The 23,166-nt window shown below is 36.9% G+C and overlaps 6 protein-coding genes across 6 annotated transcripts; 3 read left to right on the top strand and 3 right to left on the bottom strand.

Annotated features, from left to right (window-relative positions):
- Positions 1-229: 229 nt before the first annotated feature.
- Positions 230-4,691, top strand: LOC106325728 (homeobox-leucine zipper protein HDG9-like). Its single transcript, XM_013763782.1, has 10 exons — positions 230-358; positions 444-561; positions 825-1,016; positions 1,500-1,961; positions 2,143-2,241; positions 2,334-2,537; positions 2,970-3,150; positions 3,347-3,615; positions 3,744-3,833; positions 4,124-4,691. Exons 1-10 carry the CDS (start codon positions 240-242, stop codon positions 4,505-4,507), a joined length of 2,118 nt encoding a protein of 705 aa, XP_013619236.1. The 5' UTR covers positions 230-239; the 3' UTR covers positions 4,508-4,691.
- A 3,284-nt stretch (positions 4,692-7,975) lies between these two features.
- LOC106325258 (protein REVEILLE 1-like) lies at positions 7,976-10,301 on the top strand. Its single transcript, XM_013763293.1, has 6 exons — positions 7,976-8,297; positions 8,685-8,756; positions 8,839-8,950; positions 9,031-9,092; positions 9,209-9,523; positions 9,605-10,301. Exons 1-6 carry the CDS (start codon positions 8,265-8,267, stop codon positions 10,115-10,117), a joined length of 1,107 nt encoding a protein of 368 aa, XP_013618747.1. The 5' UTR covers positions 7,976-8,264; the 3' UTR covers positions 10,118-10,301.
- Positions 10,302-10,785: 484 nt separating this feature from the next.
- LOC106322796 (autophagy protein 5-like) lies at positions 10,786-13,274 on the top strand. The gene is made up of 8 exons (XM_013760931.1): positions 10,786-10,930; positions 11,165-11,289; positions 11,392-11,458; positions 11,608-11,697; positions 12,069-12,156; positions 12,370-12,513; positions 12,588-12,719; positions 12,847-13,274. Exons 1-8 carry the CDS (start codon positions 10,820-10,822, stop codon positions 13,110-13,112), a joined length of 1,023 nt encoding a protein of 340 aa, XP_013616385.1. The 5' UTR covers positions 10,786-10,819; the 3' UTR covers positions 13,113-13,274.
- Positions 13,234-13,800, bottom strand: LOC106322797. Its single transcript, XM_013760932.1, has one exon. The coding sequence runs from the start codon at positions 13,745-13,747 to the stop codon at positions 13,334-13,336; it is 414 nt and encodes a 137-aa protein (XP_013616386.1). The 5' UTR covers positions 13,748-13,800; the 3' UTR covers positions 13,234-13,333.
- A 4,329-nt stretch (positions 13,801-18,129) lies between these two features.
- LOC106325024 (protein SET DOMAIN GROUP 40) lies at positions 18,130-20,001 on the bottom strand. Its single transcript, XM_013763044.1, has 6 exons — positions 19,839-20,001; positions 19,591-19,741; positions 19,387-19,518; positions 19,169-19,309; positions 18,834-19,082; positions 18,130-18,769 (listed from the first exon to the last, which is right to left on the bottom strand). The coding sequence occupies exons 1-6, from the start codon at positions 19,979-19,981 to the stop codon at positions 18,146-18,148; spliced, it is 1,440 nt and encodes a 479-aa protein (XP_013618498.1). The 5' UTR covers positions 19,982-20,001; the 3' UTR covers positions 18,130-18,145.
- Positions 20,002-20,254: 253 nt separating this feature from the next.
- On the bottom strand, positions 20,255-22,360 carry LOC106323052 (cyclin-A1-1-like). The gene is made up of 8 exons (XM_013761220.1): positions 22,048-22,360; positions 21,787-21,958; positions 21,473-21,699; positions 21,254-21,387; positions 21,096-21,171; positions 20,928-21,004; positions 20,658-20,841; positions 20,255-20,577 (listed from the first exon to the last, which is right to left on the bottom strand). The coding sequence occupies exons 1-8, from the start codon at positions 22,261-22,263 to the stop codon at positions 20,377-20,379; spliced, it is 1,287 nt and encodes a 428-aa protein (XP_013616674.1). The 5' UTR covers positions 22,264-22,360; the 3' UTR covers positions 20,255-20,376.
- Between the last annotated feature and the right edge of the window lie 806 nt (positions 22,361-23,166).

Raw genomic sequence — 23,166 nt, 5'->3', positions numbered from 1 at the left:
TCCCCTCAAAAGAGAAAATCTGTAACGAGATTTCTTTCATAAATGGTTTTGTTTGTTTTGTTTTTAGGCTTTACATACTTATTCCATTTATTATTAATAAAATCTTAAGGCCATAGAATAAACTTATATATCTTTGAAAATATTAAATCAAATATGTCTATTATAGTTTTTTTTTATATAAATAGCCTTAAGTGGTTAATATACTATATGTAGATTGTTTTCATTTGGGTGAGAAAAAAATGGATTCTAATCATGATAGCAGTTCAAGCAATGGACTGGAAACTTCGATGAGCACAACCAATGGGGATAATAAGATTTACCATCGCCACTCTATTCATCAAATTCAAAGGCTTGAAGCGTAAGATCTTAATGTAGTTTTATGTTAGTTTTTATTTTTGATTAAGACTTTCTTAATTAATAATTAATTTGTAAATTGATTTAAGGTATTTTAAGGAATGTCCTCATCCAGATGATATGCAGCGACATAAATTGGGCGAAGAACTGAAACTTAAACCGAAACAAATCAAATTTTGGTTCCAAAACAAAAGAACACAAGCCAAAGTAATTTTTTGTCATCATTTCTAGTATTTCTTCTCTATATATTATAATTTAGTACATGATATGAAGTGATTTAGTTAATCTAAGCAGATTTAATTGGTTTACAAGTCATCATTTTGTTCGTCACAATCAATTCTGAATTTCGATGGATGCATGTTAGATATTTTTCCCACCACAGTGGAGCTAATACGTAATTGTATTTTCCAAAAAAAAAAATAGATTGGCCTTGAAATTCTTTCAGTTACAATTTTTTTTTTGAATTATAGGCTCAAAGCGAAAAAGTATTCAACGCATCACTTAGAGCAGAGAACATAAGAATAAGACGTGAAAACGAAGTGATACAAGAGGCACTAAAAACTGTGACTTGCCCTCCATGTGGTGGTCCTCGTCCTGGGAAAGAAGAACGCGAACTATATCTCCAAAAAATGCGTGCACATAACGCATATCTCAAAAGACAGGTTCATTTTCACATATATTTTTTTTATTTTAAATTTATAATTTGATTTTGATCAGATGAATTCCTAAAATAAGAAAAAGATACTGGTTAATGTTCAATATAATATCCTTATGGATAGCAATATAAATATGTAAATTATACATTTCTTTACAAGCTCTTTCAACTAAAAATGCTCTTCTTAAATAAGTGTTTGTTTTTAGTCAAAACAACAAATATTTATTTTTGGCTTTTCATTTTTATATTTTGACTTGTTAAACATGCAATATAAGATTAGATTCTGGTTCACCGTTCATTTAATATATTAAATATAATAAAATATTTAAAATTGCTCAAAAAATTTCTCAACTAATATATAAACTTTAATGTAAAATGGATACAGAAAAGTTATATAAAAAAAAATTGAAATTGTACTATATTCATGAAAACTGTATCTACATTACCATTAAAACCACTAATTTTTTGTTGATCAAAATATGGATATCAGCGTGAACAAATCTCAGACTTCGTAAACAATAACGGAGGCCACTCAATACCTAGCGTCAATTCCCTAGCATCAACTTCCAGTAACCCTCATGTCTCCTACGGGACCTCTTCAAACCCTCCCCTCGAGCCACCAAGCTTGGAAAGAGAACCATATACTCATGAACACATCAACAACGCCCAACCGCCTCAGCATTTCCAGCCGCTATCTCAAATGGAGAAAATGATGATGTCTCAAACGATGGTAAATGCCGTGACAGAAATTATAAGACTGATTCATATCGAAGAACCGATGTGGATCAAGTCGTCTATTGATGATAGACTCGTCATTGACCAAGAGAACTATGAGAAGTCTTTTACAAATATTAGCCATTTGAAGAGCCCAAGTGCTCGTATTGAGTCTTCTAAAGAAGTGGTGGTGGTTCCTATGGATGCAAGAAACTTGGTGGACATGTTCTTCGATACGGTATGTATCTTAATTATAAATTATATCTAAACTATGATATCTTATGGAAGCTATAGTATGGAAGCTATAGTAGTCTTATTTGTACCATGATATATAAATAGTAGTTGTCATGCTAATATGAAAACTCTAGGAAGTTCTTTTCATAAATTCAATTTCCAGTCTAAAATATAAAACATTTCAGGAGAAATGGGCGAGGATTTTCTCAACAATTGTGAACGAAGCTAAAACGATTCACGTGCTGGAGTCCATGGACACACAAAGACAAAACTTCTCGCAACTGGTATGAATTTTATAACATTCTAATTTTATGTTTTTAACTCTTAATAAATATAAGTATCTGATGAAACAAAAATGGGCTGATATATAAAATAGATCTATGAGCAACTGCATATATTGTCGCCATTGGTGCCACCGAGAGAGTTTATGATCCTAAGATGTTGCCAACAAATTGAAGACGATCTCTGGGTGATTGCTGACGTCTCGTGTCATCATGTAAACATTGACTTTGAGAGTCCGACTTGCTCCAAACGTCCGTCCGGTTGTCTCATCCAAGCCTTGCCCAATGGTCTCTCTAAGGTCACACACTCTCTTCTTTTGTTTGTCTTTTTAATATATATGCAAGTATCTTTTTATCAATTTATCATGAATATTGATCAATTTATCCATGAATATGATCAACACATTTAATATATATGCAAGTGTCATTAATTAGTATCTTGTTATCAATTTATCCATGAATATTGATCAACACACTGAACTAATACATATATAACCAATACCAAAAAAAAAACGATCCAAGTAGAAAACCATTTGATTTTGGGAAATGGTTACTCATATCTTAAATGCATGACATATTATAACTCATATGCTCTACCGTTTTACCTCATATTGCTACTGAGGTTAGAAAGAAAATATGTCATACTTTTGATAAGTAATCAAAACATGTACAACATTCTAAACCTTTTTGCAGTACCCTAAAACTATAACTATGACAAACAAAATGAGCAGGTTACGTGGATGGAGCACGTGGAAGTAAATGAGAAAGTGCGGACACATCGGATTTACAGAGACCTCTTATGCGGCGGGTTTGGCTACGGAGCTCGCCGTTGGACCGTTACTCTTGAAAGAATGTGTGAGAGGCTCCATCTATCCTCCATCTCCGTCTTCCCCACCACCGACTTAGCAGGAGGTACTTTTATATATAACCGCATATTAAAAACAAACAAATACTTACTTAAAATCTTTTATACAGAAAAATAATTATTAGTCTGGTTTGAGAGAGACACTCTAATATGTGAACCTTTAGTGTGTTAAATTCTTATATATATATATATATATATATGTTTAATACTTCAAGATACTTTTCTCTTCTTTTTTTATTATAGTTGTGAAAACTATAGAGGGAAGAAGGAGCCTCATGAATTTAGGAGAAAGAATGTTGAAGAACTTTGCGTGGATACTAAAAATGTCTGGAAACTACGATTTTTCTCAACTGTCTGAAACCAACAGCAGTGGAGTTAGGGTTTCGGTGCGGGTAAACTCAGAGTTTGGTCAACCGACGGGTCTCATTGTCTGCGCCGCTTCATCTTTATGTCTCCCTCTCTCTCCTCTCGAAGTCTACAATTTCCTTACAAATCTCGAGATTCGCCACCAGGTATATATGTATATAGTTAGGTTGATTAGACATGTCCACATTTTAATTTTCTTTTTTACGTGTCGTTATTTTCATATCGTTTTAGTTTGGGTAATTAACTAGAAAACTATTTTTTTGATGTAAAAAAGTGGGACGTTCTCTGCCATGGGTATCCGGCTGCTGAGGTCGCTGGCTTTGCAACTGGAACAGACGATAAGAATCGTGTGAACATCCTCCAGGTATTTTACTCAAACACAATGTCTTTTGCCAGGCCGGGTCCGGTCGGGAGCATAAGTAAATGAACCGATTGTTTAAGACATCACGATTTTATACACGACAATTTTAGTTGTTGGTAAAATTTATGAAATATTTATATAAAAGATAAGAGCACATTTTTACTTAAATATAGGACATTTTGATTTTTTTTTTTTTTAATGTCAGACTAGCACTAGTCTTTGCATTAGCTTTGATTCACTTGACCTAAAAGTTAACTAATGTTGGTTTATTTGTATATGTATATATTATTTAGACTACGAGTACAACAGAAGATGCTGATATGATGATAATACAAGACAGCTTCAGAGATGCACTAGGAGGTATGGTGGTGTATGCTCCAGTGGACCTGAACACTGCATCGGCTGCCGTTTCTGGCCAAGTCAATCCTTCAGGCATTCCAATCCTCCCTTCCGGTTTCATCATCTCCCGCGACGGCCATCATTTCACCTCCCCTGATCTCGAAGATGGCAGCGACTATAGTACGTCGCTCCTGACGGTGGCTTTCCAGATACTCGTCTCTGGTCCGACTCTTTCTGGAGATCTCCAAATTGAAGAATCTACCACCACAGTCAATACTTTGATTACCTCCACCCTTCAAAGGATCAAAGTCATGCTTAATTGCAACGAAGGTAAGTGAGAGTTTAATCCACCCGTTTCACAGTTCACAAAACTATTCGGTATTTTATTACTATTATCATAAAATAAAGTTGTGAGTGAGAAGACTATTCTCAGATGATTCTCTAATGAATCATACTCAGACCTTTAATATTTTTGGTTGGTTAAAAACCTTATAATAATCTCTAAATGAGGCCCTTTAGACATATAAACAATATTTATGGTGTTGCCTCTGTTGGCATATTGGTTTGTTGTATATTAATGTTGTGAGACTACAAGCTTATTGCTTATCGTTTATCATTTTCTCTGCCACACATATTGCATAACAACATGGAATGTTACAACATTACAACCAAAAATAATTCTAGCTGTTACAAAATTGCTAATATATAATATCAAATTAAATTATTTTATCTAACTTAAACATCATTTCAAGAAAATAAAAAGAGATGTTACAAATGTATGGTGGTGAATAAAAAGAAAAATATCACTACGGTGTATATAACGTGTCGCTTCACGCTGTCCAGTAAACCAGTGCCTAACTTCCAGCAGAACTAAGCCTAACGTTCTTCAAAAGACTATCATTTTACTCCCCTTTCGAAACATATTATGTATTATAATTAGCTATAATATGAATTTATTTGATAATATGTATTACTTTTATTTACCCTCCTGATTCAGTAACATTTTTGGACATTTTTAGAAATATGATTCGATGCCATGGCCGATTCATGATATTGAATTATCTCATCTTTTAATGTTTTGGATTTCGTATGACTGATGATTGATTAAATAAATATGGTTTCCAGTAGAGGTTGGATTTTTTTTTTTTTTTGTCAACTACTAGTATTTATTAAAAAGGACACAGCCCATGAACAGTACAAAGCAGGTCCAACTAAACTGGGCTAAACTATACACTACATCTTCGGCCATAGGTCCGAAGAGGAAAGCAGGCCCAAAAAGACTAGCTCAAAAGAGTCTAAAAGGGAGAAGCCGGTAACCCTAAACACGTGTTGAACCTAACAATATGAAGGACACGTGTTTGTTCAGAGTCGCCACCTCATCACCGACTTGATTGTTCTCGCCTGAAAACTAGCCGGAACTCCGCCGGAACTCCACCGGAACACACCAAAACAGGAGTGCGAGGAGAAGCCGCCGAGAACAGTAAAGGAGGGTGAAAGACCACCAGACGCAACGCTAAAGCCTTTGCCTTCAGATCTCCGACATTCAGATAGCATCAATCGACTAACGTCAAGTGCACTCCGAGAAACAGAGAAACCAAAGACATCAAGACTAAGCAAAACAGTCTTCGCAACATAACAGAGATGTTCAATCGAGATCAATTAGTCCAACTAACTCCGACTTTCATATATGCAAACCAGTCATCTTTTAAGATAGGAAGAAGCACGAAGATGAATCGACTCCACCGGAGAATATGAACGAGCAGTCGGAGAAGAAGACCAATCATCGATTAAACATAAAAGGACGACAGGCGAAGAACAAACAGCAGCCATCAAGAAGAAAGATGAACCGCCGGGAACAAAGCCGGATAGCTCCGCCGAGAAGAAAGCGAGCCACCGGAGTCAAAAGTCAGCCGACGTCACTGGAAAACAAGTCGGCGTCGCTAGAGTCAAAAGCCGGACAACTACCTCCGAGGAGATGGAGCGTCGCCGGAGTCGGATTCCGGTCGGATGAAACCGAAACCGGAGAACAAGAAAACGGCGATCTCTCTCACTCTCAAAACAACCTCTAATCTAACCTCTCTGGAAAAATTTTAAATGGTAAGAGAGAAAGAGAGTTTGAGAGAGAACTCTCTCTCTCTCGGAGAGGAGAGAAACCGCCAGAGGTTGGATTTTATCGCAATCGAAGATATTTTAATAAATACTTCTGGCGGACAACATCCACCCACACCAACCAATTCCTCTTTCAAACCCTTACCAAAGTATGTGGCTGAAGAATTTTGAATAATATCAATAAATCGGTGAAAGTTAGTAAATAATTAAGAAAAAAAAAAGAATTGAGTGGTCTCCTTCATTTCTTTCCAAGTGTCTAATTTATGTGGAACAGTCGGCTTAAATCTACAATAAAAATCTGTGACATGTACAAAAGTGCACTCAAAATATACTTTAGATTGAACTTCCACCGAAAATGATTTTCTTACCATTAATAGTTAGCTCTCATCATATATGCTTAGCAATGATTTAATAAATTATCTTACACATTTTAAAAGATTGATTAGGACCTGGACAATGGATAAACTTATTAACAAGAAAAAAAGTTGAAAATAATTATAATATTTTATAAATATATATATGGTTTTCATCTATAAGAGCATCTCCAATGTAAAACACTATTTTTTCTCTAAAATGGAGTAAAAGTGAAAATAGAGTAAAATTGCTTCAATCTTACTCCATTTTCCACTCTATAATGGAGTGATAAAAAAAAAAAAAATAGATTACTCCATTTATGGAGTAAACTTCATTATGGAATGAGATATGAGGTTGGGTTGGAGTATTCTTTACTCCATAATCACTTTTACTCTATTTTAGAAAAAAAAATGGAATAGAAATGGAGATGCCCTAAGGCTTTCGTAATGGAACGACGACCCAGACCAGGTATTTTTAGAGGTAGGAGATATTAACTTGATATTTTTCGTTTATTTTCGGTAAATCTGTACAAACAAAAACGACAAATTCAACAAAATCATATGGTTTTGGATTTCCACTAAAGTCTCGTTTCAAAAGTTGGCATTAAACTGAATCATGATGTTGTAAATTATCTGAAGGTCCGTCCAGTCTTCTATTGATTAATAATTAATCATGTGTTTGATGTCATACAAAAGTTATAAAAAAATCAGATGCCTAACTCATATTAAAAATTCAAATTTCTCTTCCATAAAATATAAACACTTACCAAAATATATTCATGATATATAAATTAATTAACTGTATAAAAATATTGTCGCTGTATCACCACAATTATTTCAGGTGTACAATGCATGTTGTTGATATAAAAACATAACTAATACTTAAATAATTATATGGATAAGCACTCCTAAATCTTAATATAATTTTTTTGTTAGGTAACTGACTAGTAACATTAGTTACAATAAAAAAAAAAAGCTCTTGTAAGCATGATAACAGCGAGTAAGCACCCAAAAAAAATATTCTCGCGAGTAGAGTTTCTATTTTCTCTTTATGAATCTACTAGTGGCTCGCATTTCTCCGTCCAGCAATATGATAGTAATATTTTTCTTTTTTTGGTAGAGAAAAGGACAACTATAAAATCTAGAAGATAATTTATCTGAGAAAACGACCACGCCCACGAACGACACGTGTCATTTTGGGTCTTTGAAGGTGAGCCACAAGATTTCATCTGTGTCTAGAGCGTTCCATGGAAAACCAATAAAATAAGAAAAACCGAAAAAGCGCACATACCAGAAGCTGACGTGGCACCCCCTCCTCTATCTTACTATTTTTTCTCGGCCCCCATCTCTCCTCCACAGACCCCCGAAACATTTTTCTTTCTTCATTTGCTCTTTCCTTCTTCAGGAGAAGCAGGAAGAGTTCCATTTACGACGTCGTTTTCTCGTTCCATCAAAATAGCTCCGGTTTGCTGGAAATCGTCTAACCGGAACATAGATGAACCGAATCAGTATTTGAGTTCTGTAGAAACGAACTTAACGGAGAAAAATTTAAGCTGAATTTCTAAAGTTCAGATTCACAACTTCGAACTGTTCCTTTTTTTGTTCGTCTGGCGAGATCTTAATCAAGGAAGCTATGGCGTCGTCTCCGTTGACTGCGAATGTTCAGGTTTAAAGCTCTATTTAATTTTTGTATCCAAGTTTTCACATTAGCTAATGAATCTATGAGCTTCAAAGTATAGTTTTTTTTTTTATAAACTTCAGATTAGAGTTTGGCATGTTAGTGTAGTGTAATTCATTTGCAGACTCTCGAATTCCAATGTAAATACAGTTGAAAACCGTTGAACTTTGTATTTTAGATATATATCCCAGAATTTCATTGGGATACTAAGTAATATATAAAGTATTACGATCAATCTATAACCACCAATTGGTTTTAACATAAAAGCCCATAACAAACTAACACTGCGGTGGAGTATTCCAAATTCTTTATATATTACTCACAAGCAACTAAAAAAAGAAAGTTTCCATAAAAGCCCCACCCTTTTATTTACAGGGTGATGACAATAGAGTTGAAGAAGCTGCAGAGATACAACTCAATGACCAAGTTTTTGACTATGCACCCAAGGTTTTGCTTCTTTTAACTTCTAATGTGTGAATATTGTTATGTGAAAGTGTACATCTTTGGCTTAGCTAATCTTTCTTTATAGGTACGGAAACCATACACCATAACAAAAGAAAGAGAGAGATGGACAGATGAAGAGCACAACAAGTTTGTTGAAGCTTTGAAACTCTATGGGCGAGCATGGAGAAAAATCGAAGGTAATAATTGAATGATCTAGTAATAATTATCACTTGCTACTGAGTTATGTTGTGGCTGAACCACAAAGTTTCAATAACAGAGCATGTGGGCACAAAGACTGCTGTTCAGATCCGAAGCCATGCTCAGAAGTTTTTCTCTAAGGTCCATAAACTTATTTTGCAAAGAACCGCTTAAACAAGGGATGATTGTACATAGATTGTTTGGAGACTTTGTGTGTTCTGACTTGGCTTTGTTTTCTTGTGTTTTTTGTTACACAGGTTGCTCGAGAATCATCTGGAGGTAATGTGAGCTCGTTGGAGCCGATTGTGATACCGCCTCCTCGTCCCAAGAGGAGACCAATGCATCCTTACCCACGTAAGTTGGGGAACGAGGGAGACCAAACAAGTAGATCTGTTTCTCCCTCAAAACGAGACAACAGATCTCCGACCTCTGTGCTGTCAACTGTTGGATCAGAAGCCTTTGGTTCCTCTGACTCACATTCACCAAATCGAAGCTTGTCCCCTGTCTCCTCTGCATCACCTCCTGCTGCTCTTGTAACTACTGCAAACGCACCTGAAGAGCTTGAGACTCTGGTAGGTGACCGAAACAAAAAGCCATCAAGGAACCGTTAGAGGCTTAGTTTTTAATGTTCTTTGTTTGGTGACTTTGTACAGAAGCTGGAGTTGTTTCCAACAGAGAGACTCTTAAACAAGGAACCGACGAAGCAAAGCCTTAAACTCTTCGGCAAGACAGTTTTGGTACCTGATCCAGGCATGTCCTCTTCTCTAACAACTTACTGCAAGTCACCGATTCAGCCATTACCAAGGAAACTCTCCAGATTAGAAACATTCCCCGTGGTAATAAACCCACAGGAAGAACTCTTGAGCTGTTGGATACAAGTCCCTCCTAAGCAAGAAGAATGCTTAGACTCAGAAAAGGGCGTCCAAAATGAAGGATCATCGACTGGGTCAAACACTGGTTCGGTGGATGATACAGGACACACGGAGAAGAGCTCAGAACCCGAAACAATGGTATGCCAAAGGGAGTTTAAACCTAGCGAGAGGTCTGCATTTTCTGAGCTCAGAAGAAGAAACTCTGAGTCTAATTCAAGAGGATTTGGTCCGTACAAGAAGAGAAAAATGGTTATAGAAGCAGAAGAAGAACAAGAGATTCGCCTCTACTTATAAGTAGAGCATTTTTCTCAGGTACCCAAGTGTTAAGGTTCAATATTAGTTCAACTTCTTAATGTTCATCAAAGTGTTACTTTTTTCAAAGTTTTCTTCGAGCTGTTTGTTGTTTAGGCTAAAGTTTATGCATAATTTGTAACTGTAATACACACTTGTACAATTTGTTTTTAATTTAACCAGTGACTATGAGCTCTTTGTTATCGATGTGCTCCACAAAATTAAGTTGTTTGGGTGAAGAGTTTCCTTCAGATGACATTGGTGAGGAGGTTATTACCAACATCTGAAAGCAATAATACTTGAACAATAGTAAGAGCGGTGTTTAACCGGATAATCGAACCGCTTTGAAAACCAAAGACAAAGGTTTAAAATCGAAATCAAAGTCCCTAGAACTAAACCAGAAAGCTCAAAAAAGTTGATTGAAGCTGGTTTTATCGGCCCATGTCGGTTTGGTTTTGTTTAGATACAGGAGAATGAGATGCTCACTTGCCAAACCAGAATAAACCGATATAAACACAAACCATATAAAATCTATCTCGTACTTGGTTCGTATCACGTTAGCCAGCAAGAGACTGCGCTCTACTCTTAACGTACGCCTATACGCAAGAGAAGATGACGTCACAAGGAAAGTAAAACAGCGTCGTTTTGAAAGCGGAAGATTTTTTTTTGTTTTTTCAAGTCGGAGAGCTGCTGCGACGGAAGGGAATGGCGGCGAATGAAGAAGCGGTGAAGTACGTATGGGAAGGAGCAATTCCTCTGCAGATTCATCTCCACAAATCCGAAGTCGCTTCTCACCCGCCTCCTCCTCCTGCTCTCGTAATCCATTCTCACTTAATATCTCTTCAGTTTTTGTTTTTCCTTCTGAATCAATAGTTGAATTCTCTAGTTGGTTAGGTTGGATCACGATCGAATTCGAATTTCTAGGGTTTTGCATCGGATTTTGATTATCAATTTGCTTGAGTGCATGAAAACGAGGAAGGATTTTAACAGTTAAGCTCGAGATCAGTATCTAAGCTCTCTGTTTGTTGTTTTCCTCTCTCGCATTATCAGGTGTTAGCGCCAAGAATAGGATACTTGCCTCTGTTAGATCATCTTATAAAGCCTTACTTCAAGGATTCACTTCCTCCTGGGGAAGATTCCATCTGGTTTGACTACAAAGGATTGCCTCTGAAATGGTACGCCATTGTTCATCTCTTAGTGTATAATATGGAATTCACTGTTTTATTGATTGTGATATGTTTTAAGTGGAGAGGTGAAACCTTCTTTGGTAATTGCAGGTATATACCAACGGGTGTTCTTTTCGATCTCCTATGTGCAGAACCAGAGAGACCTTGGAATCTCACGGTAGCCTTTCTTTCTCTCTCTCATCAGCTTCTTCTGTTTGAGAGATGGGCTTAGGATGCAAATTGAAACATTGAATTAGGATGCACAGACCTTATTTTCCTTTTTTATCTTTGTTGTTCTTGAGGTTTTCAGAAACTTGTTACTTGCAGATACACTTTAGAGGATATCCTAGCAACGTACTGATACCATGTGAAGGAGAAGATTCTGTCAAGTGGAACTTTGTTAATTCTTTGAAGGAGGTTTGTGAATATTTCTCTACTTTTCTTGTCACTAAGTGAAACATATATGCTTCCCAATGAAACGCTGCATGCTCTTCCATTAGATTTCACTTTGTAGAACAGTGAAAGATTTTGTTATCTTGCACAAGTGCTCTGTGGTTTTTGTACAAGCATTTTGATGTATTACCAACTTGGGACAATCCCGTTTACCTGTCTATCAGCCACCATGGTTATAATTTTTTTCTCAGGCTGTTGTAGGTGTAGTAATGACTGCGAATGATGTTGTGACTAATTTGTTAATTTTGCTGAAATTGATGGGTCATTTCCCTTGTCAGAGTAGCCATAGCCTTCTCTCTCCTGTGTGCTGTTTTAACAATGCTTTACTACTGCAGGCGGCATATATTATCAATGGAAATTGCAAGAATGTTATGAATATGTCTCAGAGCGATCAAGAGGATCTGTGGACCTCTGTCATGAACGGTACGAGTGTTCCATGTTAGGCAAATAAAATAACACTAATCGCATAGCCAGTATCATTCTTGTTACATCAGTACTTATGGATAAAACTCTAATCGCCGCTACATGATGCTTTTGCATTCAGAATCAGCATTGTCGAATGTCACTATGCCTACACAATAGTTTTGTAAATAAATGACTGGTTAGTAACGAGCCTGGAAACGAATGGTTTGGCAGGTGATCTTGATGCCTACACAAGATTATCACCCAAGATTAAAATGGGAAATATCGAAGATGAGTTTTCAAGAAAAGCAAGTGTGTCATCTCCACAATCTCGACAAGGTGGGACTGAGATAGATGTGGCTGGACAAGTCAAGACAGGTTTGCCAACTATAAGCTCTGCTCCATATTTATACTCTCCTCTTTTCCTGACTCTTGATTAATCCTTTTGTCAGCAAGGGTTCCTGTTCGGTTGTATGTTCGAAGTGTGAGTAAAGATTTCGAGAATCTTGAAGATGTACCTGAGATGGATACATGGGATGAGATCTCGTACCTAAATCGCCCTGTTGATTTCCTCAGAGAAGAAGGTAGTAACTTCATCATCTTAAAGATGCGCTGCATTGTTCTTATGATCGTCACTTGGCTTTATGGTGAATTCAACTGGTTCTTCAGTCTCACTTGAGATAACTGATTAGTTCCAGTATGTAATTACAGGGAAATGCTTTACTTTACGAGACGCCATTGAAAGTCTCCTCCCGGAGTACATTAGAGACAGAGCTCAAACGAGTGGAGAAGAGGGTGAAGAAAGAACCACGGATGCATCAGATGTCTCGCAGGAGACGAGGGGAGAAATCAAAATGGTAAGGATCCAAGGGATTGAGATGAAACTAGAGATACCATTTTCGTGGGTGGTAAATAACTTGATGAACCCAGAGTTCTATCTCCATGTCTCTGTTCTTGTTAAAGAACCTCAAAGGTAGGCTCTCTGCATCTTCAACCGAACTGTTAACTGAACCGGATTGCTTTCACGTTTGTCTTAGAAGCCAAAAGAATCAACGATTTGTTTACATACAAGCAACTACAAGTACAGTGAAATTGAAATTGTTTAAAATGGTCGATCAGTACTTGACCAGTCTTTATTATTCGAACAAAGCAATTGTTTTAACTTTTTCTAACAACAATAGAGAACAACGCAATTCAATCAATTGGATTTAGTATCTCCAGGAGCGGAAGCAGTAAGCTTGTTGTATTCTTCGAGCTCATCGTAATACACATCCCAAACGCATCGGACGCAACCGCTACCGCAACAATCGCCAGCCTCTGGTTTCTCCGGCGGCGGAGGGAGCGATACCTCCTTCTTCTTCTCCTCCACTACCTTTTCTTTCACCTCCGTCGAAGTCTTGTCGCCCTTGGTCGCCATGGTGATGGGCTGTTGTTCTCGAGATCCGGAATAATAGGCGAATGATGATCGTTTCAGAGGGAGATCTCGCGTTAGTCCAAATCTCATGCTCAAAAGCACATCGTCAAGGCTTTTCCGGAGGCGATTGTAATCGGGCGATGTGGCGATCGAGATTCTGGGATGGAGATGAAGACCGTGGTGATGCAACAAAACCATACGAATATGTCGAAGACTTTTTTGGCTCGTCTTTTCTATTTACTTTTTCAAAGTCAGAATTGATGATCGCTCTTTGACGGTAAGAATATCATACGTGTCATGCTGTAATTGGTGGAAAGTAAGCAAATCCACGACCAAACTACATGGACGATATATTTTTTTCGACGCTTATTCAAACAGTGATCACTTGCGCGAACCATTATGTTGTGATCTCAACAACAAAAATGAACAATATCTATAGATGACAGCATTTTCTTCTTTCATGTTTTTTTTGTATTTGTATTAGTCTCTGTACTCTTTTGCATAACCTTTCTCACCTCCTCAATGCAACTATCAAGCTCCTTCACTCTCCTAGAAGTTTACTGTGGCCTACACACAAAACACATATGTTACCATTTGCTCAATCTGATCATATTAAAGCGTGTTAAGTACTACATTTGATAATTTTGGCTTTTACCTGTTTGATTGTGTTTTTCAAATGCATTTCAGCACTAAAGGAGCTATCGCCTGCTTTTTGTGGACACTGAGACCCCTATGGCCATATGTAGACTCTGTAAAGTTCAAATGATGTTCTAGCAAACAACTTGAAACGCTCTTTCTCCTTCCACAGTTCTGATTCTTGAGAGAGATATCATTCATCATTATGTCATCAGATGGAGCTGGGAATGCTCTATATAACATAAGTATTCTTAATAAACAGAGTTTTATAGATTAGTGTAGTTGCAAAAACATTATTACAAATGTCTTACAATTATATTCTGATTTATTTATGGATGATTCTCTAAACTAGACATTTTTAAGTTTTTGTAACCAAAATAATCCTTAAAAAAATGACCAAAATAGCACTTTTTTATTTTTTTAAAAAAATTTAATTTTTAATTTTATTTTATAAAATTTAAAACACACCCTTAAAACTCTACATCTTATCTTCAAACTCTACGTATAGATTAGTTAACATTAGAGTATAAATGTATATTTATCATTTAATAAAATTTATTTTGGTTATTTTTTTAAAAAAACTATTTTTGTGAAAATAAATTAAAAAATGTTATTATTCTAGGAACTTTTTTTATTTAGTTATTTAATATTGCCTTCCAAGTTGACTCGTAATCAATTTTGCTTTCCAAGAATAAATTTTCCAAAAACATTAAAAACAAACGAATTGATCAATATTTAAAAGTCTTTGCTACTTACCGCAGTACCCCACAAAATATGAGGACCCAATAGAAATTTACTTAAAATCACGACCACGTGAATAACACGCGGGTTAGGGTTTTTAGGCAATCAGCCTCATCGCATTGATACCTATAAATACCATTCGACTAAACCCCAATCTCAGAAAAACCAGCCGTCGACTTTTCTAGATCTCTTCTCTGCTCTTTAGTTTTCAAATTTAAAATTCTTGTGTTCTAAAAGGTTTTCTTCATGAAAAACCAGCTTGGGTTTTTAGTTTTTTTCTTTTAGACAACCTAAGACCTGGTATTATCTTGTCTGAAAGTAGTTTTCTTCGGTTTTTGATAAAAAAGAGAGTAAAAGGGAGATATGGAGGTGATGACAATTTCCCCAGATGATCGAAGCTGATTATACTGAGCGAATAGAATTTTCCTCTCATCAGAGGAAAGTCAAGCCAATTAGTCTGATCCTTCTCTCTTTTATTTATCTGAATTAGATTTTATTGTTGTGTTTTTTTTTTTAATTAAGTTTAAAGATATAGTAATGGAGAGTTGGAGGTGATGACAATTTCCCCAGATGATCGAATCTGATTATACTGAGCGATTTTATATTTCCTCTTCATCAAGAGGAAGTCAAGCCTATTTTCTGATCCTTCTCTCTAATTATTTATTTTTTTCCAAAGCGTTGATTTTTTTTCTTGTGAATGTATTTTATAAAATGCTTAGGCCACCATTACGCTTCAATGGAACCTGCGAATAGTGCAAAAAACACTTCAAAATCAGTCTTTATTTCATAAATTCTGTGATCGATTTTTATGGTTTTTGTGGATCCAAGCAATATTTTTTTTTAGAACCCACTAAGCACTAAGGTTCACCGATAATGGTGGCCCTTGTGATTGCAATGGTGATATGGAGGTGATGACAATTTCCCCAAATGATCGAATCTGATTATACTAAGCGAATATTATTCTCTCTCAACAGAGGGAATCAAGCCAATATTCTGATCCTTTCTCCTTAATTCTTTTATTTATGAAAGCTTCGATTTTGATTTCAATAACTACTTAAGGTTAAACTATTAAAAGTTCTGATAAAAATGCATATATATCGGCTGGACATGATTGGTTTAACCGGAATCTAACAAGTATGAATTGACAACAATAACTTATTGCAAACTGGCAAGTAACAATATCTAAGCCGGATTATATAAAATACAAATCTATGAGACTATTAGAACCGGAGTAGAGTGAACAAAAAATGATTAAACAGTAACTCGAACAATATATCTTTAAGCTAAATTTTAATTGTCCTCTAAACTGTTCTTAACTACCTCAAGAACCAGACAATAGCTGTTTACAAATTGATTGGCAAACGACGTCGCATTCGCATAAAAACGGCGTTATTGAACCCGGAGATGGAGACGTATTCGAAAAAGAAGAATTGGATCGTGTCTGCTTGTAGCTCGCCAGTGATTCTCTTGTCTGGGAAGCAAGGATCAATGCTTGCATTAGCATATTTGCTAGCTGGTATTTTCTAAGCAAAAAGCTTTATAACAAATATGGCAAATCAGGCCATTAAGGTTAAATAACTCATGCAGTTAAATGTATATGTAGGCTATTGTATAATGAGGCTGGAGGGTGTACAGAGAAGAACCAAATCAGATGGATAGAACAAATTCTCAAAACTAGATCATCTGTGTGTTGGTGCAATGGAGTCTTCTTTCCCCATGCATGTTTTTCGCCAGCGGGCATTGGTGTGCCTTTGATGGCCTCCGTTATGGAGCTGCATTTGTTGGGCAGGTCCCAAGTTTCAGACTACAATGGAGTCTTCTTTCTATATATGATGGTTTTTGCTTTACATCTTTTCTTCAGGTTTGATGAGTTTGTGCTTTTACAAGAAGCCATCCTTTTGACGATTGAGACATTTGGATTCTCATCATCCTTTCTGTACTTGGACTTCCTCTCCTCGTACCAATCCACTCTCAAACACCTCAGGCTCATGGAGAAAAGCGTCACCAGTTGTTTCAAGTAAGATATATCATGGAGATTCACCAACAATATGTTTAATTATATTTTCTTTCATTCTCATCAGATGTATATGCTCTATGGAGTTATAGCTGATGATCATCTGATGGTAACACACAACAATATCGCTCAGGCTGTCTCTGTGACTAAAACTAGGCATGGCCATTCGGGGTCCCAATCGGGTTTCAGTTTTTCGGGTTTATCAAAATCAGCCCCATTCGGGTTATATGAAAATTCGGTTCGGGACCGGTTCGGGTTCTATCGGGTTCAGGTCGGGGTTAGTAAATCTTCAAAGAACCGGTACAACCCGATGTACTTTCGGGTTCAGGTCCCAATCGGTTCTTCGGTTTAAATGTACCTGATTTATATCTACTTTGTAACCAAAAAGTAAGTAAAATCGGTTCTTCGGTTTTAAAATACTTGATTTATACCTATTTTGTAACCAAAACACAAATAAAATCGGTTCGAAAAAAAGAAATGAACATCAAATGTGATCATTCAAAATCAAGTGAAAGGTAAAAAGAAAACCAAATAAATGAAACATAAAACGAAAACCAAGTTCTCATGAAATGAAAACATTATTCAATGAAAACAAAACCAAAATCTAAAAACTTCAACCTTCAACCTTCAACCGCCACCTTCAACCATCAATTTTCATATAGTAGATAATTATTTTAGATGTTCAATATATTTTGAATACATATTAGGAATTGAGATCATGTTTGGTACGAGTTCTTTTTGGAAATTTTGTATGTTTCGGGTTCTATCGGGTATTTAGTTAGGTTCGGGTTCGGTACGGATAATAGGGTTCGGTACGGATAATACCCATAACCCGAAATACCATAAAACAAGATCCATTCGGTATTTATGCCGGGTTCGGATCGGTTCGGATTCATTTTTATCGGATCGGGTTCGGTTCGGGTTTTCGGATTCGGTTTATTTGCCCAACCCTAACTAAAACATTGCTCTCTTATCCTTGCAGGTTTGGGGTTTGTTTGCTCCAAAGTTTGTCTTTGACGTTGTTGGTCTCATCCTCACAGATCTCCTCATCTGTTTGGCTTCAGCTTACTATCTTTGATTCATACTTGCAACTGATTATGATATATCAGTAGATTTTTGTTTACTTTGATATGAATGTAAATTTTTTTTTCAGAAAATATATTTTGAACATTGATAAATTAATGTTACAAATCTCATAACCTACCTTAGGTACCTGATAGATTATTTATTTTCTCATTACAATAAGAGATACAATCAGCAAGAGTTCTCTTGTACCTTAGCCTCCACTGCACTGACAATCTCCATTTACTCATTATCCTCTTAATCTTCCCAGAAAATCCCCCATTTATCAAATCCCACAAATGATTCGCCTCTAGAAAAGAACGTACTTCACTTCCAAAAGCTTCTACTTCTCTCTGCTCCAGACGCAACTCAGGGTCTTGAAGCTTATCAATATCCTGAAGAATCCCTCTGTCCTCTTGGAGAGACGTTGGCAGATCCTTTAAAACATTTCTACATCTCTCTGACACCCACTTCATGACTAGAATCTCATTCTTCACAGATATCTGAGAACCAGCATAGACGAGGCGCATAACCGACTTGTCACGCTGGCTCTGTGGGGTCAGCCACAGTCTCAACGTGGATACAAGCGCAAAAGATGGTTTGCCGTCTTGATGAATGTATAAGGAGTCTTTAGGCCATGAAGAAGATAGAGCGTAAAGGCTGGTCTCTAGAGGAATAAAGACCTTGTCGTTTGAATTCTCTTCTAAAGTAAACCCATAGTGCTCAAGAAGCTCCAGATTCGTGTAAGTCCCGTAACATAGAAGAACCTACACCAACCCTCTGCAATCATTAGTTTCACAGCTGTAACAAAGGGTAGTTGAGAACTTGTACCTGTTCTCCTAGCTGATAATTCCTTCTTGCATAAAGACAATAAGCATTGGCATCTCCATCGAATCCACCATCTGTGAGCCTTTCAGACTGAGTCTCAACAACATGTCCTGCTTCCTCTGCATTATTCACAGTTTCAGGACCTTTTGGGGTATTCGAATCATCTCCAGGAGCATCATAGTTAAACAAGTCCCCCACAGGACACAAACACCCAGCACTGTCCCATGGAATATGCAGCGTCCGTGAAGATATCTTCAAACAGAGAAAAAAGAAGAGTTCGACGCTGTAGTAAGTTTGCAATCCAGACAAGAGTCATTGAACATGAAGTAGTTTCTTACAGTCGCAGAAGCCCAGTTCCATGCTTGAAGACTCTGAAACTTGGGCTTGAGATCTAACTCCTTCAACAACGTAACAGCTTCCTTCCACTCAGACTGAGACTTTGCTATAGCCTTCTCAGCAGCCCAAACAGCATCTTCAACCTAAAAGACATGATATCACAAAAACCCCATATTTAGAGTCAAACTCCCCATTAAAATAGTAACGAAAGGGACAGAACTTGTAAAGCTCGCTTCTCGAAATCACCGAACGTAGCCAAGAGATCATAGTCACGAGGCAAATGAACCAAGTAAGGGTACCAAAAAGAGCTCTTCCCTTTACTCATCTCATACAACAAGCAAACACTCAGTATCTGCAAATCACAAAAGATCCTTAAATTATGAGATTTTCTCAAAAGGGCATCACTGGAGAGAGAAAATAGAACCTGGGTCGAAGAAAGCGATGCGTGAAGATTGATAGAATCCCCCAAGTTCGGATCTTTAGCGACCATGGACTCTGTAGTCAACAGAGCGTTCCTCGGGACTTTCAGAACCAATTCTCCTTTCCTGAGCTCACGAACAGCTCCCAAGCCTCTCCTAGTTTCCATCAATTCGGGGGAAAGAGAGCAATGAGAAGAGAAAAAAGTTTAGAGATTTGAAAATGATCAAAGATCTGATTTTGTTTCTAACGCACCCGCCGGCGAGAGGGAAGTCGGCGACGGAGAGGGTACGGCCGAGACAAGAATCGCGAGATCGAGAAGGATAGGTGGAATCTGAAACGCCGAGCTCTGCTGCCCATCGGAGGAACTGTTCCATGGTTTGGTGCTCTGAGTCCATACTTCTTCTTCTTCCTCCTGGGTTTGTGATTTTCTCCTTAAACCCTGATTCTTACGGTTTCTTCGGTCAATTGTGGAAATGCTCAAACCGGTTTCAATCGTAGTGGTTTAATCCGGTTTGGTTCGAATTTATAGATCGTTAATGGGCCAATATGTTGTTTTTTGGATCTATTTGGGTTTGGTCCAAAAAGCTTAGATTCTTTTGAGGGGGGTGAGGAGGGAGTTTGAACAAAGTCAGACCTCTAATTTATGATGATGCCTTTACTTATAATGGTAGCTAAAAAAGGAGACAAAGAGATTAACCAAGAACAAAGGACAAAGTAAGTAAAAAAAAAAAGGACAATCCAACGCAAGATTGGAACAAAGTTAATTTTGAAAATTGATCAATCAATACAGCTAGCTGTTCTTGAAGAAATCTGGTGGGATAATTGATGGACAAAACTTCTTTGCCACAAACTTGTATTTGTGTTGACTATACTTGTCCCTTACAGCAGGAAGAGTAGAGACATGAGCGTTACTACACAACCGTTGGAGATCCATCACACACCCTCTCAATTCCATCGCTTCATACTGCGTATAGTGTCGCAACGTCGAATTCTGATTCACCAAAAGAAACAAAACATTTTTTACTACATGGCGCAGAAGGAAAGGGACAAAGAAAAGTAATATTTACATACCCACGGTCTTCTTGTTGGGTCTAGAGTATACTTAGCCAAGAAAATGGCAGAAGCAGCAACGAGTGAAGGAGGATGAGAGAGCATTGTGTACTCCAAAAGCGACAGTTCCGCAATGTAGCTGGCCATACACTCTAGCTGCATACACGGAGCCTCATGAACCCCTTGGGCAGCCCGAGAAAAGCGTCTGAAAATGTCAAGTTTAAAGATTCAAGGGGTTAGTAATATATTGTATATTTGTAATGTTAAGAAGCAATCATCTTTGCTACTAACCTTAGAAAGCACTTGACTGTTGGAGCTGACATTTCAAACTTCAAGTAATTCAAAACAGCAGATTCCATGTCAAGAACCTGCAAGTAGAGCCAAAAGAAATGATTTTATTTAGTGGATTTTGTTCTCATTTATCAAAATCGTGTAAAAGAAAAAAAGAAAAACACAAACCTCATCCTTGAGATATGTATTATCAGTAATATAGCAGAACTCCTCGACTTGTGGTGCACATACCTCTTCATATTTTCTGAAAACATTTAAGCATCATTAGATTCTGCCTAAGGAAAATAAAAAAACAATGACTGAAAAGAAAAAATTCGGTTTCTTACGCTGCTATCATCATACAAGCCACACCAAGCAACTGAAGCTTCTGTCTACTAATCACATTGCCAGATAGATATCTATCAATGTAGTTCACTGTCAGATACAACGTCTCCGGTACAAGCCTATACTCTTCTGATACCTGGAAGAAGAAAAAGAAACTTTTAATCACACATTTAACAAGATTGACAAAAAAAAGCCACCACATATCTGAATATAATTCACACCTCAACAAGCCAATCAACAAGGATTCCGCGCATAGTAGAGTTAACATCTTTCTGAACTGTCTCCATGTAGTCAACGGCAGGCTGCTTCTTTGCCTCGGCGGCACGGAGATGATTGTAAATATCACAAGCAAACGTTGCACAGAGCTGCGGATCCGCATCGTCGTTATTGTCGATGTTGATAAACTTATCCTCCTTATTCTCCGTTTCAGACAATACATCTCTTCTGACTGCAAGCCAACAAATTCAGAAAAAAAAACCCCCAAAAAAAAATAAAATTAAAAAAAAAAAACAAAAGTAGAGAGAAAAAGACAGACCATTAGTTGTTGTGTCTGAACTCGGGGTTATGTGTAGATTGCTAAATGCCTTCCTCTCGACAGCAGACACTTCTTCTTCACATGTAGACTTTGTCTCACAGGCATTAACGCAAACAGGTTGTGTTGTTGGTGGTGCCAACTTCAATTTCGCAGACTTGTTCGGACAATGTGCCTATAAGCAAAAATCAAAATCAAAACCAGAATTTAAAAAAAAAAACAAAACAAAAAATTGATCACAGAGGAAGCAAAACAATTACTTACGGAATCAGCAGAAGATGAATTTGGGAATATTCGTGAATCCTTCCCTTGATTAGTGATGTTACCCAGTGGGGCTCGTTTCTTGGCCACCATAACCGCCGTGTTAGAGATCGGTTTCACTGACGACGAAGAAGATGGTGGTCCGTGACGTTTCCTCATCGACGATTCCGTCGACGAGGTGAAAGAAGGCCGCCGGTTCTGATTAGTAGTCTTCGACATTTCTCCAAATAAATGAAGGAATGGTTTTTTTTTTTTGAATTTATAAGAAAGGATCCTATCCGTTGTTTTGACGGAGCGTAGGCAAATTTAAATTCCTATGTCTGTGACTTGCATCACCCACCTATTTTAAGTTAATGCCACGTCATCGGTCTTGGGTATTTTTTTTTTTTTGAATTTGAATCTCAGACACCGAGAAAAGATAATTCAAATTCGAATTTCAAACGGTCACTTTTGGTGCTTCTCCTTTTTCTAAAGCCTAGGAGATGTATTTTTTTTTTTAAAAACATTTCTTACCATAAGTGAACTACGATCTGATTCAACTGTTTTTTGTCCTTATATATAAAAAAAAGTTGAACTTTTATGATTGTTCAAAAAAAAAAGTTAAAAGCTTTTTAGATTTTTTTTAACTAAAAACTAATTCTAACTAACTAGAGATTCAAAAAGTCAAATAGAAAGAAACAATATTCTTCTTTTTTTTTTTTTTGAAACACTAGAAACGATATTCATATAAACAATAACTAAAGGAAGATTTTGAGCATAATGTACGTGTTAATTGTTGTAAAACTGGACCGGATAGAGCAGAGTCGCAGCTAATAATTTGAGAAATAGTCTAGTAAACGGAACACCGGATTTAACGTAGAAAACCCCAAAGGGTAAAAACTACGGACAAGGTAGAAGAATTTATTACGAGAAAAATAATAGGAGTTACAACCTCTCAATTATAACGGAGAAATCGATTAATAATTTTCTCGTTATAATAGAAGAAAATATCCGAACTCTCTAAATAATTTTCTCTCAGCCCGATCCCAAATACCCGTAAGAGATTATAGAATTTTTTTTTTTTTTTCTCTCTCTCACGTTCTTCTTCTTCTTCACTTCTCTTTGTGATTTTGATTTTGGGAT

The sequence above is a fragment of the Brassica oleracea genome, chromosome C2, assembly GCF_000695525.1.
Source record: "Brassica oleracea var. oleracea cultivar TO1000 chromosome C2, BOL, whole genome shotgun sequence".
Lineage (NCBI taxonomy): Eukaryota > Viridiplantae > Streptophyta > Magnoliopsida > Brassicales > Brassicaceae > Brassica > Brassica oleracea.
Note: the sequence above shows the minus strand (reverse complement) of the source record. Positions and strands in the feature narration are given on the sequence as shown.

Coding starts and splice junctions, on each gene's coding strand:
- LOC106323052 (XM_013761220.1), bottom strand. CDS start 22,263: ATGTCGAAGACTACTAATCAGAACCGGCGGCCTTCTTTCACCTCGTCG. Junction 21,959..22,047: donor ATTCATCTTCTGCTGATTCC/GTAAGTAATTGT, acceptor TTTTGCTTATAG/GCACATTGTCCGAACAAGTC. Junction 20,578..20,657: donor ACCCAACAAGAAGACCGTGG/GTATGTAAATAT, acceptor TTGGTGAATCAG/AATTCGACGTTGCGACACTA.
- LOC106325024 (XM_013763044.1), bottom strand. CDS start 19,981: ATGGACTCAGAGCACCAAACCATGGAACAGTTCCTCCGATGGGCAGCA. Junction 19,310..19,386: donor TCGAGAAGCGAGCTTTACAA/GTTCTGTCCCTT, acceptor CATGTCTTTTAG/GTTGAAGATGCTGTTTGGGC. Junction 19,083..19,168: donor GGAACTGGGCTTCTGCGACT/GTAAGAAACTAC, acceptor CTCTGTTTGAAG/ATATCTTCACGGACGCTGCA.
- LOC106325728 (XM_013763782.1), top strand. CDS start 240: ATGGATTCTAATCATGATAGCAGTTCAAGCAATGGACTGGAAACTTCG. Junction 1,962..2,142: donor TGGACATGTTCTTCGATACG/GTATGTATCTTA, acceptor AAAACATTTCAG/GAGAAATGGGCGAGGATTTT. Junction 2,538..2,969: donor TGCCCAATGGTCTCTCTAAG/GTCACACACTCT, acceptor CAAAATGAGCAG/GTTACGTGGATGGAGCACGT.
- LOC106322797 (XM_013760932.1), bottom strand. CDS start 13,747: ATGGTTTTGTTGCATCACCACGGTCTTCATCTCCATCCCAGAATCTCG.
- LOC106322796 (XM_013760931.1), top strand. CDS start 10,820: ATGGCGGCGAATGAAGAAGCGGTGAAGTACGTATGGGAAGGAGCAATT. Junction 10,931..11,164: donor CGCCTCCTCCTCCTGCTCTC/GTAATCCATTCT, acceptor TCGCATTATCAG/GTGTTAGCGCCAAGAATAGG. Junction 12,720..12,846: donor TGATTTCCTCAGAGAAGAAG/GTAGTAACTTCA, acceptor ATGTAATTACAG/GGAAATGCTTTACTTTACGA.
- LOC106325258 (XM_013763293.1), top strand. CDS start 8,265: ATGGCGTCGTCTCCGTTGACTGCGAATGTTCAG. Junction 8,757..8,838: donor TTTTTGACTATGCACCCAAG/GTTTTGCTTCTT, acceptor CTTTCTTTATAG/GTACGGAAACCATACACCAT. Junction 8,951..9,030: donor AGCATGGAGAAAAATCGAAG/GTAATAATTGAA, acceptor TTTCAATAACAG/AGCATGTGGGCACAAAGACT.